General features: G+C 40.6%; 1 protein-coding gene across 1 annotated transcript in view; it reads right to left on the bottom strand.

Annotated features, from left to right (window-relative positions):
- Nucleotides 1-12,643, bottom strand: part of EFHC2 (EF-hand domain containing 2) — a 69,627-nt gene that overhangs the window by 40,741 nt on the left and 16,243 nt on the right. Inside the window, 3 exon segments of the mRNA XM_073799289.1 lie at nucleotides 3,883-4,039; nucleotides 10,072-10,210; nucleotides 10,596-10,709. Of these exon segments, the coding sequence (XP_073655390.1) occupies nucleotides 3,883-4,039; nucleotides 10,072-10,210; nucleotides 10,596-10,709 (410 nt within the window).

The following is a 12,643-nucleotide window of genomic DNA, read 5'->3' as shown; positions in this document are numbered from 1 at the left end:
TTGTTTAAAGAGGAAAAAAAAATGACTGATGGAGACAACAGATGAACAATATCTGAAACAAGTCAGAGATTAAGATTAAACCGTGAATTTTTAGATGCTATATGATTATGAATAGCACAAGTCTGGGATAATAGCCTTCCTGGTAGGAAGTCATCCGTCTCTTCTAACCATCATTAAGAACTAAAAGGGTGAATGTTCATTCTATTTACTCACTTATTCATCATTCGTCCTCTTACGGACAGAATATCTATTGAACCCCAAGTACATAGCCAACACTGTTCTAACTCTAAGAGAAGCAATAAAGCCAGTCCCTGCCCTCAAGGAGCGCTTGGTCTCGATATAAACAAGTAATTGCCACACATTGTGATAAGTACAGATTCTGGGGCAAGAAAGGTGAACTCTAGAAGTCAGACTTCCCTGTGTTCAAATCCTACCTCAACTAAAAATTAGCTGTATGAGCTTGGGCAAATCGTATAGCCTCTCTGAGCCTCAATTTCCTCATGTGAAGAATGGGTACAATAATATTACCAACTTTATGAGGTTGTTTTGAGGATTAAATGAGATCAAGTATTGTAGTTAGCATACCATAACCATAAACTGCTTTTTATTAGTAATATTATTATTGTTAGAGGTATGATCAGCAGAGTATTGTGAGCACACAGAGAACAAAGTACCTAATTCAGCCAGGTGCAGTGAGAAAGATATTCTTCTGGTTTTCCCAAGTCAGACTAGAAAATCTGCCCAGCAGGCCGCCACAGTGAATTTTTACCCAGACAAAAAAGGTCTTCATTCCATCAAAAACCTCATACGCTTTAACTTGAAACTATCTCCTCCAATGACTCACAGTAGATCACCATTAACCTCATACAACAATAAGCAGCCAGTACATTTTTAATAGCAATATATATATAATCAATATATGTCATGTACTATTGCACGTCTCAATTCACGGTTTATTTATTTGCATTAAGAAACTGTTCTTTGTATGCTTTGTGAGATCATCTTCCTTAGGTTCTCACGGTTTTAAAACCTTGGGTTATTCAAACTCATGTATAAGTCTCCAGCTGAATGTGCCAGTTTCTATGGAAACAAGGTCACTGTGTGGGAGGAGCTTGAGGGAAGTGTATTCCTGGCACAGAACAAGCAGTGGACAGAAAGAAAAGAAATTAGACCCATTCGTGCCTGTACCACCATCCTCTGGCCACAACAGCATGACAAGAACGTGGAATGCTGTCTACAGGCAGTGCTCTGTGGGCAAGTTGACATGGTGCAGACAGAAAGAGAGACTAAGGCAACTACCCACAAGGAACTCTTTTCCCCCTGGATTCCAGAAGTAACACACTGGATCGTGTTTCATCCTGTTTACTTATAAGAAAAATTCTCTCTCCTTTTACAATAGGGACATTCTTTCTGCCCACCTCCTTTGGTGGCTGCCCTTCAAAACAGCAGTTAGTGAAAAGTATCCATCAAAAGTCCCGCCCTCGAACTTCACTGTAAACACTGTTACCTATAAGGGAGAATGGAGTATGAGTTGGTGTCCCTCTTATATGATCGAAATCAGTGGTTCTCAAACCCTGGTGCCCATCACCAGAACCCCCTGGAAGTCTTGTTAAAACACAGTACCAGGCCCCACGCACAGAGATTGGGCCTCGATAGGTCTGGGGTGAAGCACGGGAATCTGTATTTCTAACCAGTGTGGAGGCCACACCTTGAGTAGCATCAACTCTGAAACTTAAAAACAAAACTCCCAAGTCCTTACAAATAAAAGATTATTTCTTAAAAGACAAAGGACATCGTGTCAGGGCAAAGGCAGCCTTTTAGACATTCTACACAATTCGTAACATATTTTCACCACGTTTACAGTTAGAGCAAAACTATTCTCTCCACCTCAAAATATTCTACAACGGTATCTGATGCCATTAAATTTTATCAAATTCAGGGTGCTGTCTTGTTCTTCTCCTCCTCCTGCTCTTACTCCATGTTCCCTTTATCATTTTTCTCCACAGGTTCTCCTGACCCACTACTTCCCTCATGCCAGGACTTCGGTGTTTAGCCCGCATCCTATTCAAGCATCTGCAACATTTCCCCACCACTCTTCCCCCCTGACTTCTTTCTCCAGGGCCTCCATTCTCTGAAGAAGCAAAAAGTAGCCATGGGCAGTGCTCACAGCTATACACATGACTCAGAGGCAGATTTTTCCTCATATATATTAGGAACACTTCTGAAAGTCCACCTTTTGAAATCATATTCCACCACACGAGCAAGCTATGGTTACTGAACTCAACCAAATCTCTCAAATTAAAACCACGTTAGTTGCCAAATAACATGCTAAAAAACACTTACAAATCACTGAAGCACTACAGCTTATGGGCCAAATACAGCCAGTCACCTGTTTTGGTATGGCCTATGAGCAAAGAATGATTTTTATATTTTTAAATGATTGAAAACAATCGAAAGAATAATATTTTGTGATATGTAAAAATCATATGAAATTCAAATGTCAGTGTCCATAAACAGTTTTATCGGAGTGTAGTTACATATTGTCTGTGGCTGTTTTCATGCTACAATGACAGAGCTAAGTGATTGCGACAGAGGCCGCATGGTCTGCAAAGCAGAAAATATTTGCTACCTGACCCTTTAAGAAAAAGTTTGCTGACCCCTACTCTATACCATTTCTTAGGGACCATCTTGAGGAGATATATATATGGAAAGGCATATATATACACATATATACGGAAAGGCAATATAGATTGTGGATAATATGGCTTTAGTAGCTTCCAGATGACACATTAAAATAACCACTCAACGTGAGGGTGTGGAGAAAAGGGAACCCCTTGTGCACTGTTGGTGGGGATGTAAATTGGTACAGTCACTGTGGAGAACAGTATGGAGGGTCCTCAAAAAACTAAAAATAGAACTACCATATCATCCAGCAATTTCACTTTTGGATATATATGCAAAGGAAATGAAATCACTGTCCCAAAAAGATATCTGCACCCCCATGTTCAATGCAGTATTATTTGCAATAGCTGAAAGAGAGAAACAATCTAAGTGTCTACTGACAGATGAATGGATAAATAAAAGCATATATATGTGTGTGTGTGTGTGTGTGTGTGTGTGTGTGTGTGTGTGTGTATATATCTATATTTATATAAGATACATACACACAATGAAATATTATTCAGCCATAGAAAAGAAGGAAATCCTGACATCTGCGACGGCATGGATGGACCTTGAGGATGTTATGCTAAGTAAAATAAGTCAGACAGAGAAAGACAAATACTGCATGATCTCACTTATATATAGATTATGTAGAATCTACAAAAACCAAATTCATAGAAACAGAGATCAGACTGGTGATTGCCAGAGGTGTGCGGAGCAGGGGAGAATTGGGTGAAGGTGACCAAAAGGTACTAACTTCCAGTTATAAGATAAATAAGTTCTGGGAACATAACATACAACATGATGACTAGAGTTAGTGCTAATGTATATTTGTAAGTTTCTGAGAGAGTAAATCTTAAAAGTTCTCATCACAAGAAAAAAAACTGTAACTATGTGAGAATGATGAATGTTAACTAATCTTATTGTGATGATCATTTTTCAATACATACATATATCAAATCATTATGTTGCATGCCTTAAACTTATACAATGTTATATGTCAATTATTTCTCGAAAAGCTGGAAAAAAATAAAATAACCACTGAAGTAAGAACCTGTTAATACTTACATATTAATCAACTTCGTTAAAAAGGTATAACAACATGTCCCTGGACTTGAAATCAGACAAATTAAGTGTCATCTGTTTTGTCATGAGGACAATATTATAAACCCTGAACACATTTGGGAAAGATCAGACTAAAACAGTGGTTCCCTCAAGCACCTGTCATTTTCCATGACGTTCCTCTGCTGAGGTGTGGGCACGAGGCCTCTGCAGGAGCAGAGAGAATCCTCTTCAGAACCAAAGCCGGTGTAACGTGGAAATTTCCTTTCTATATTTGGAGGAGGTGGGGCCTTGCATGAAATCGAGGTAAAGTTCTCTATAACAAAACAAAGGCAGATGAAACATCAATATTTTTTTTTGCCCTGATTATGGCTGTTTTGAAAGGTTTGTTATGTTTTCAAGATGAACATGGAGATCTTTGTAGACTATTTTAAACTCTTTCAAACAAAACACAGCAAAATCCTGGGAGGGTAGGTTTCAATCGTGTTTACAAAAACCACAAAACTCACTCAATAGTTGCCACTGGTTCAAAAGGAAGAAAAAAAAAGAGACTGTGTCGAACAAGTAAACATTTATCTTTTGTCGTCGCATCCCCATTTCAGAATATTTTTTGTTCTTCCCTGATTTTTCCAATGATAGGAAAATTCAAACTTGGAACTTTATGCCACCCATGCCATGTTTTAACCTGTAATGTAGCCCTGTCTTATCTTTAGTCAACAGTCACTAATCAAATTCCTTTCCAAACAGGACTGACTCCTAAGTGTTTTGCTTTACCTTCCCCATCTGATGTCCCCTCCTCTTGTGCCCACTTTTTAAACCCTCTCCCCCTTTCTTCCAACTCAGCTCCAGGCCATGACACTTCACTGTCTAGATCAAAAACAGAAACAAAACTTCTTCTCACCAACCACCACTCCAGGGTGCTTCTGTTATTGCCCAAGTAAAGACTGCAATCGTACTGAAATGTGATGAAGCAAAAATAAATAAATAAATAAATAAATAAGGACTAAAACCAAAACCAAACAAACGAACAAAACCTTTAAAACAGCCACTGCCTACTCTCAAAGGGAGTTGTAAGTGGTAAATACTGTTGACTTTCTTTATTCGTTTGTCATCTGTGAAGAAGGAGAGACATATTTATAATAGCCTAGGAGCTGTTGGTACTCATTTGTGAGGCTGTACAGTCTCTGAGAAGCAAGTGTGTTCTCCAAAGCAAATAATACATTGACTCAACACATCCCAGTCACCTGAGTTTGTCACACCACAAATGGACAAGAAGATGTCAGGGTCTTTCTTAAAACAAAACAAAACAAAGCAACAAAACGAAACCACCCATGGAATCTAATTTCTACCTCTTCCCCAAGGTTGACTATCCCATAGGCGTTTCCATTAGTGCATGAAAGGAGGTTCACATAAGCAAAGATTTCCATTGTCAGAGTTCTAATAGAAGGAAGAGTACAGATTTAGTGCATACCTCTCGCATCAATTTGTCATCCAAGGCAACCTAACTCTTAAAATTGAGGGAGGTTTTTTTTGTACTGATTGATCAAAAGGCTAAGGGTTTGAGGCTGTTTCTAACTCAGATTTGAAAACATTTTCAACTTTCACATTTACTTAGACTTCCTAACAGCCTTTGTGTGAAATCTCTTCAAGCATAATCCCCAAAAGAGTATTGTTCCATCCTAACAGAAACTGCTTACAGAAGACATATTGGCAAAGAGAATGCCATCAAATCTTTCTCACTGGCTCAGTGAAAGGGGGCAGCCAGACTGCCGGTACGGAAGTGACTGGTGAGCCTCTCCTATTGCTATTGTTGTGGCAATTAAAGAGAAGCTTTGGTAATAAAGAGGAAAGTTCAAATCTTGGAATTAGGCAGAATTACAGTAGACCCTTTCATTGCTAATTGTTACATGAAACACACTACTCACTAACTGGTACCTTCATTTTAGGAAAAGGACCATAGGGATTGCAGGGAGAGCTCTACATGATTATTAGAAAATTGGGGCATGATTGGTTTCTTCTAACAGGGGACATCCGCATACAACTCTATATACTAATCTACGCAGCCTAACCAAAAGAGGACACATATTGAATCTCACAGTAATTAAGAATGCATTCTACACCTCCCCCCAAAATTACAGGTTTTATAACACAGTGTTGTTTTCTCAACTACATAATTTTTGCCACAGATTTAAGTAACAAAAGAATCAATTTAGAGCTTTCCTCTGCACCCACAGTGCCATCTAGTGTATAAATGCTGAGAACTGTTCCACTTCACCATGTCTGACTTTTTTAACAACCCAGTCTTTTTGGATACCCTGACTGAAGATCTCATTTTTCTGGGTAATTGCGTATATTCACAAAGGTTTGAACTCGCACCTGAATAACTTTCTGTCTTTGGGTTTCCATCACCCCAGCATCCTGCATGTTTCAGGTGTTAAAAAAATATTTAATGAAAAAGTATACCTTTTTTTTTTACAAAGCATCTTCCCAAATATCTCCTTAAACTGACACTCTGATGGATCCTGAGACACATCTGTCTTTCAAATAGTCTGATTCCTCTTATTCCAAAAGACTTGTAAAAACATATATATTGAATGTTCATCCACACTGACCAGATTGCAACAAATTTACCGAGAGGTGATAGATTTTTTTAAAGGATATGTCTTAATGCTCCTTCACAGTGATTTACGATTCATCATCTCATTTGGAAACGATTCTGGAAAGAGCTTTCATCGAAGTTCATCTCTGATGTACTAGTAACCCAGATATGGACCCAGGTTTAAAGCTTATATAATTTGGGAGAAGCTCTTTAAGACTAAAACTGTCAAATAATTAAGACAAAATTAGGCCCAGGGCCTTGGAGTGGGGCCCCTGCAAAGAAAGAACCCTAAAGCTTAAGCTTCATTAACTGCAAGGTAAATCCACCTCTGCTTGTACCCAATACCCAGGTCAAATGATTTTGGTGGGACGTTCATTTTTGGGTCAAATAATTAGTGAATCACATAATTTTCTAGCTCTAGCTAGAAAACCCTTAGAAATCATCTAATCCACAACCCTCTTCACTTCATAGGAGAGGTTAAAAAAAAAAAGGTGAAATTGTTAGCTCTATCAAAGCCACGTGGAGAGACTAGAAGCAAATTCTACCTCTGTCGCTGCACCTTGGGATGGCTAATTTGCTCAAATGATCATTAGACTCTCATCTTGGATGCCTGCTGCTTCTAACACCAAGACTTCAGAGGCGGCCATAAACAACTCCACAAAATTAAAGGTGCTTTAAGTTTTTTGCTTATCCTTAATGTTGGTATAGCCTAATAAACATTCGAGAACAATGCGAATGAATGGTCTTATTACTAGTTTGGCTGTCCCAACCACTAAGAATCGATAATAAGAAAGTCCTCTTATAGACAAAGAAATAATAACCCAAGGCAGGAATTCTAGGTAAGAACAGTTTACATTCAAATCCCTGTCTCTTCAGTGAAAGAAACACCTGCTAGAGCCCCTGGAGCCTTTTCCAACCTTCAGGCTACAGGAAAGTCCGACAGGCCTCCATCTGCCAGTCCGTGTTCATGCACATGAAATAATGAGGGAGTGACAAGCTCCCGCCCCGGCAGACAAGCCAGGGCCAGCGGGATGGCCGAGCTGCCTAGTGGGGGACTCACACTGGACTGTTTTGTGGAAGAAGTTGCCTTCTCTTTAGAATCCTTAAATACACAAAACAATCTCATCTTTTTAGGAGTCAGATTGGGTTTCATGCAGGGGTTACATATATCTCTTGGAATTCTATCAAGCCCTCTGCTTCCACATAATAGAAAGCTTACTCGTGCACAACTCTTGGGACTGTGGCCAACTCCATCTCTTAGTCTGTCTGCCATTTTTTCTCCCCCAAAATATGTTGGGGCAGCATTAGGTAAGAGAAGGTACTGAAGCACCCAGGTTGTATACTGCATTAGAAATTTCCCCCTGGCTTCCTAGGTCCCTAGCTGTGTCATTGGCAGTTGTCAGCTCCTTCCTGTGGAGACCACAATTACTGACAAGGAAGGAAATGTGACCACAGTTATTGCCAGGACTTTGTCCTGGTTTGGGCTTCAAGGATACCAAAATATAATGTATAAAACTTGGTCAGTCTCATGAATTTTTACAACCAGATAAGTTACAAAAAAATTAAAATGTCAGAAGTAACTGTATCTAAGTAACATTAAGTCTATTAATTTAATGTTACCAAAAGTCAGGAAAAGCAAATGTAAAGATTATCAGAGAATATTGATTCACTCCCCTCCACCCTGAATCACGGATATAATTTCCAGTCATTAGTTACATTAAGTACACTGCTGTTACTCAAGAAATGTTGTGTAATAATAGTGTCTGTTAAATGGGGTATTTTAACATATGTTATGAGAAATATAAAAAGTCAGCATGACTATAAAATGCATCATAATTTTGCATTTGCATAATTTTCTGTTTAAATGCATAATGCTCACGTTATATTAGCTTTAAAGGCACAAATGACTTTTTTAACGTATTACAGTAAGTCTATAGAGTGAGCAAAAGAAGTGAGCAGAAAGAAATTAAGCACTAGGGCTCAACTGAAATGGACCATAGGGCATTTGAAGCTGATAAATGCCGAGGATGGCTAGATTTGGAGCGCACCGGTGGATTTACTCTGCCTCTGAAAGTTCCCCGCAAACCCGTTAAAAGACTAACAGTGTCCCGTGTCTCTCCAGCATTAACGTTCATTTTCCCAAACACGACCTTTATATTCTCAAAATCAAGCTGACAAACATCAACCGAATGTTGGACTTGCTATTTAAGGGATCATATGATGTTTTGAACCTTTACCCCGTCCTTTAAATTAAGGCAATCTTTCAGTAGGACACAGGTAAATGTCTTCAGTGACTCATTTCATATATATATCATTTTTAAAAATTTTCCAAGTCTACACTGAAGACTTGCTGATTCTGAATAGGCACTTACATTTATTAAAAAGCAAACTATCCTTCCCAAATATCTAAGGGTCACTAGCAGCTTCTCTACAGCAGCCACTACCTGCACATTCCTGGCAGCTTCTTGTCCTCAGTCCCTAAAACAAATATGCTCAACTGTGTCCACTAAATAGGACTAATTTTAGAAAATAATATAAGAAGAGGCCACCAATTTGGCTCCATTTTGACTAATCTGGCACGCAGATGCTGTGGAACAAGCTCCCTTAATGCACAGAGGAGGGAAATTGAAATTCTTTTTTATTCCAGCCCCTTTGCATGCTGTGTGCCTTCTCCCATAATATAAAGATTCCCAGGAGGCCAGGAATACGACACAGTGGGGACAGCAAGACACGTAAGGTGGGCCTCGTCTCATTCTAAAGACAAAGCACCTCGTCTTTTAGGAAGCTGTGGTTGCTTCTGGCTTCCAACTCATCGCTCAGGAAGTGAGCTCATAGGAATACTCCAAGGTTCAGAGAGGGGTAAACATCCCCCATCAGAGCTCCAAACCCCAGTCTGGGAGGTTGGCAACTTCCACCACCCCACTTTGCCAAGCACCGGTAGGTACCTGGAGCCTGGGGTAGAGGGCCCAGGTGGGGGAAGAGCTGGCCGGCAGGTTTAACAAATGGAGGGGCTTGTTTTTCAGGTTTCACCTCAGATCCTCCACCTGCTTCTGTGACTCTTATAACACCGTGTAACATGCAGTAGGTCTCTGCTCCCCTTCAAGCCTAGAAACTCCTTACACAACTCTGCAGCTCCTCTGTCTACTGCAATGACCTGCATGTGGTAGGTGCTTAATAAATCACTGGTTTTCATTCTGAACTGTGCTAACCTGATCTGAATGGAATGGATATCTAAGAAGAGAGAAGCTGGAAGCCTGGCTAAGCCTCACCAGGAAAGGTAGAGCAGATTGGCACAATTCCCCAGAGAGCTCAAATAAGTATATCCTCTGTGGTAAGCAAGAATTCAGTGAAAAGAAAAGTGTTTGGATTTCCATTTCAGTTGCTTAACCAAAGCATTTCCCCCATACTCTAGTGAGGCAGGGGGCTATACGGGCAAATGGAAGCCTTTGGCATCAGGCAGACAAGTTCAAGTCTTGGCTCACCCTTTACTTGCTGCATGACCTTCGACAAGTAAGCCCCTTGTACGCCATAGTTTCTTCACCTCTAAAATGGGGATAATGAGCCTACCCTTCTAGAATTGTTGTTAGGAATAAATAAGACAACAGATGCCCAGCAGTTAGCAAATGCTCAATAAACGGTAGCTATTATGAGCTTAGAATTTGAAACTCAAAAGTCAGATCAAGCCTAACTAGGGAACAAAGACTCTAAGTTTTAAATATTATTTTCTAACTGACAGATGTATCACTTACCAATTCCATATTTAGTCTTACAATAAGTCTTCATGAATTCATCACAGTCACAAAGGAGCACTTTCCTTCCCCACACATTGATGGCGGTTCCTATGGACAGGTCACTATCTTTGTAAAACTCTTGGTCTACTTTTCCTAGCTAATTAAAACAAAGGAACGTGACACTGACACCACAGACCCCCCAGAGACATTGGCATCCACCCCCAAAGGGAAAAAGAAATTTAAAAGAATCAATTATATCATTCATAACCAAAATGTTTAAATCAAATCAAAAGATAACCGCTCAATATTAACATTTTAAAACATTCTTTTAGCAATGCAGTGCTACCAAATGGCAGTGCAATGCATATATTTATACATGCACTTAAGCATGTTTATTATTGATAAACAGCACTGCAACACATACATTTATATACTCATCGATTTCATTCACAATCAATCTCCCAGAAGCAGAACACGTAGCTCACCCCACATTCCAGGTTCCAGGGAAGTCACACTGGAAACAGTAATAAAACGTGACTTACCTTGTATTTATCCAACAGGCAGCCATACACTCGGTTCTCTGACAAGCCACCATCTACATTGAGAACTGTCCGGTCTGTTATCTGGCCTGGTTGATAGACTCCAGGGGGGCCATGCTGGAAGATGAAAATCAAATCAAGACGTAGTGGATGGCCCCTAAGCACAAACATGCTCCTGTTGAGGGACTCAAGCGGGAAGAGGCACCGTATGGTTCTTCTCTGCCATCCCGAGGAAGACAGGACACAGACTCCAGCCACCTTTCCCCATGCTTCCCCACCCGCTGAAGGCTGGTCTACACTCTCCCCCTCCTTCAAGGCCCTGATAAAGTCCCATCTTTCCCCCTGACCTCTCCCATCCTACTGGCCTGTCCCCAATTCAAACTTCCGTAGCACCGACCTCAGGGTTAAACCACTTTTTGTTGCTCTCTAATCACTTCATCGGCAGAGTCATCTTTAAACTCCAAAACGCCCTGATGGAGAAACCCTGCCTTGCCTTCTTTACTTGCTTAGCACCCTGCCTGATCCTGAGCAAGGACGCACTCGTTGGCAATGGAGTGCAGTCAGCCTCTAACAGAAACTGTGGCCCGGAGCAAGCCAAGGAGGGCACTCCTCAGTTCCACCCGCACTGGAGGTGGTCCAGGCAGGAAATATCTGAACTAACTTACAGAAATTGATAGTGATCCGTTTATCCCATACACATGAGAAATCTGAATCATGCCAGATCCGTGTGATATAAAATGTTTAAGTTTCAATGTGTGAACTTATGATGTGTGGGGTGTCAGTAAGCCACGTAACAAAGAAACAACAGTACGTTTAGATGCAAACTCTCTCTTCGCTGCTTCCTAGCTACAGGACAGGGGGCCAGGCATTTATCTTCTCAGAACTTCAGTTGTGTCATCTAACCGCAACAACAGTACTTACTCCTTGCTTTCTCAAAGGATGCTGTGAGTGTCAAGGGAACACCCACTGCTACTGTATCTCTCCTGAGAATGGAAGCTCCACAAAGCAGGATTTTATCCATTTTCTTTCTCACTGTAACCCCAGAGCTGGCACACAGCTGACACTTCCTAGGTATTTGTTGAATGAACGAATAAATGAAGCAAGTGATGTCAAGGAACACTGCAAATGTCAGGTATGTCATTATTATTTTATATTTAGCCTATTTTTCAAAGCCATTCTAAAAACAGGCTTCCCTGGCACCTCCTGGCCACCTGCTGTGCATACGCCCAGAGTTCGCTCTGGGACAAATCCTGCCCCCGCCCCAAGAAGCAACACAGCAGGACTTCTGGCAGGAGACTCAGAGAATCTGGAAGAGCCTCCTGTGATAAGCAAATAACCAGTGGTTGTTTGCATCAGAAATGAGCATTACAGTAATCTTTTCAGTAGCACTAAGAATTAAGTTTCAAAATACTTTATCCAAATAAGAAATAAAATATAACATAGAGCTGTGAATAAGCCTTGATACTTTCACGCGTCCTATAGGTCCTTAGATAATGCTTTTTACTATATTATCTCATTCAGTCTTTACAGTTATCTCAGGAGGGAAGCCTAGTTAACTGCACTTTAGAGATAGGGAAATATGCTCAGAGAGGTTAATGACTTGCCCAAGGTCACATAGCTGTTAAGTGGCAGACTCACAATTCTAACCCAGGTCTTCTGTCTCTGTGCCATTTCTGCTGCACCCAGGTTACATTAGCTCTCAAATGGCCATAAACATGTGTAGAAATCACTTGCACAACTCTTTTTTAATAGTAAAAATGCAAAAGCTCTCATTGTTGCTAACCAGTGGCTAGTTGCTGACTGGTGGCTACTCTCAGAAGAGTCACTCCTGTGTGTGTGTGTGTGTGTGTGTGTGTGTGTGTGTGCTTGTGTGTGTGTGTGTATTCACAACCCAGACCAATACAATGGGATCTCCTCAGTAGGCTACAGAGGCCAGAGGCCAGTGCCCTGCCCAAGGCCACGAGCAATTCTTTTACTAGAGAGTCATTTCCCTTCATAAGACTCATAGTGAACTCAATGATGAATAGGTAGTTCTCTTGCATTTGACATTT

The sequence above is a fragment of the Tursiops truncatus genome, chromosome X (assembly GCF_011762595.2).
Source record: "Tursiops truncatus isolate mTurTru1 chromosome X, mTurTru1.mat.Y, whole genome shotgun sequence".
Classification (NCBI taxonomy): Eukaryota; Metazoa; Chordata; class Mammalia; order Artiodactyla; family Delphinidae; genus Tursiops; species Tursiops truncatus.
The sequence above is the reverse complement of the archived record's forward strand: the minus strand, read 5'-3'. Positions and strand labels throughout refer to the sequence as shown.